The following is a 1,396-nucleotide window of genomic DNA, read 5'->3' as shown; positions in this document are numbered from 1 at the left end:
GACAAGTCCCGTGCTAGATTGGGTGTAATAACACTATTTAGAGTTGCTATAGTCCCATCTTCCATTTAACAAGCGACGTCTATCACTGCAGTAACAAAAACTAAGAAGCAACACAGCATCTTGTATGATCCGGAAGAGAATACAAATGATAATTACAAAACCTTGGAACAACCCAGTTATAAAAAAGAAAAAAAGAGAGCTGAAGATACTAATGAATCCAAGACTGAAATTAAGATCAAAAGCAAACCATTGTTTTTAGTGTTTCATTCCCTTGATCCCGCAGAGAAAAATTACAAAAATCAAAGGGCAGGGAACAACTTATTGAGCTTGCAAGGAAGTGCATAGAATTCGTCATTTCTAACATCTGAACTGTATAAACTGAATTTCTCCCACCACTTCAGGCCCGTGTCGTCCGTTGTCTCATCATTTTCTTTTGCCAGCGTGCAATCCAAGAACAACGCAACCAAAGCAGCCACGGTTGTGTGGGACATGAAGATGACAGTCACTATATCATGAAACTGTAATTCCAATGAACAAAAGGGAAAAAAAATCATATAAAAAGTCAATGGTACTCTAGGGTTAACAAATGTACAAAGATCATCACAAGAATCCTACCCATCTGTATCTGGCGTGCACATGAACATATTGATAGTATTCTCTGAAGTATTGTGGTATCGAAATGCCAATGAAGAAGGAAAATCCCAGTATGAATTTTGTTCTGAAACTATTTAGGTTACAAAATTGGAGAAAACCAAGGCCTGCAGAAGCTGTGTATAAAATTTAAAGGCAAGTAGTATTAGAACTGGATGTTCTCTATGATTATCAATAATATTTTATAAATACAAGATGGGAATTCAATTATTTCAATATTCTTGATTAAATGGTATAAAAATCTACTTACAGGTATAACCAAACAAAACACAATACACAGCAGCAATGATCGGCAAAGGTATAGATGCGAAGAATGCTCCAAATTTTCCTGGACAAGGACATCAATTAGCCATGCATCACGAGAAACACAGAAGTTGAAAAACAAAGGAGGGGGGTCAAACAAGGCATAACCTCTAGCTAACACAACATTCAAAAAATTAACTTTGACAAGAAATTTGTATACCAAATAGAGAGAAGAAAATCATGAATCCAGCTGATATTTGAATTACTCTCCGGCTTCCTACTTTTGTCAATGCCAATAAACCTGCATTTTCCCTGTTCAAATACCTTCGTTAGGACGTTTAAATTTCCCATAATAGATGAATTATACCACAGAGACCAAAGAACAATGCTGTTTACAAATTTCATATTTAAAATAAACGAAATCGGATGCTATTGAATTACATGCTAAATTCTGGCTAGATTTCTGTGACCAAAAAAAAAAAAAAACCAAAAATGCTTGGCG

The 1,396-nt window shown here is 35.4% G+C and overlaps 1 protein-coding gene across 1 annotated transcript in view; it reads right to left on the bottom strand.

The window, feature by feature from the left end:
• Positions 1-284: 284 nt before the first annotated feature.
• LOC105107595 (Xanthine/uracil permease family protein) overlaps positions 285-1,396 on the bottom strand; it is an 11,980-nt gene continuing 10,868 nt past the window's right edge. Inside the window, exons 12-15 of the mRNA XM_011001579.1 lie at positions 1,115-1,206; positions 902-979; positions 616-767; positions 285-518 (exon numbers count right to left, since the gene is read on the bottom strand). Coding sequence (XP_010999881.1) covers positions 300-518; positions 616-767; positions 902-979; positions 1,115-1,206 — 541 coding nt within the window. The 3' untranslated portion in view covers positions 285-299. The remainder of the gene's footprint in view (positions 519-615; positions 768-901; positions 980-1,114; positions 1,207-1,396) is intronic.

Source organism: Populus euphratica, unplaced genomic scaffold (assembly GCF_000495115.2).
Source record: "Populus euphratica unplaced genomic scaffold, PopEup_1.0 scaffold267.1, whole genome shotgun sequence".
NCBI classification, from domain to species: Eukaryota; Viridiplantae; Streptophyta; class Magnoliopsida; order Malpighiales; family Salicaceae; genus Populus; species Populus euphratica.
Note: the sequence above shows the minus strand (reverse complement) of the source record. Positions and strands in the feature narration are given on the sequence as shown.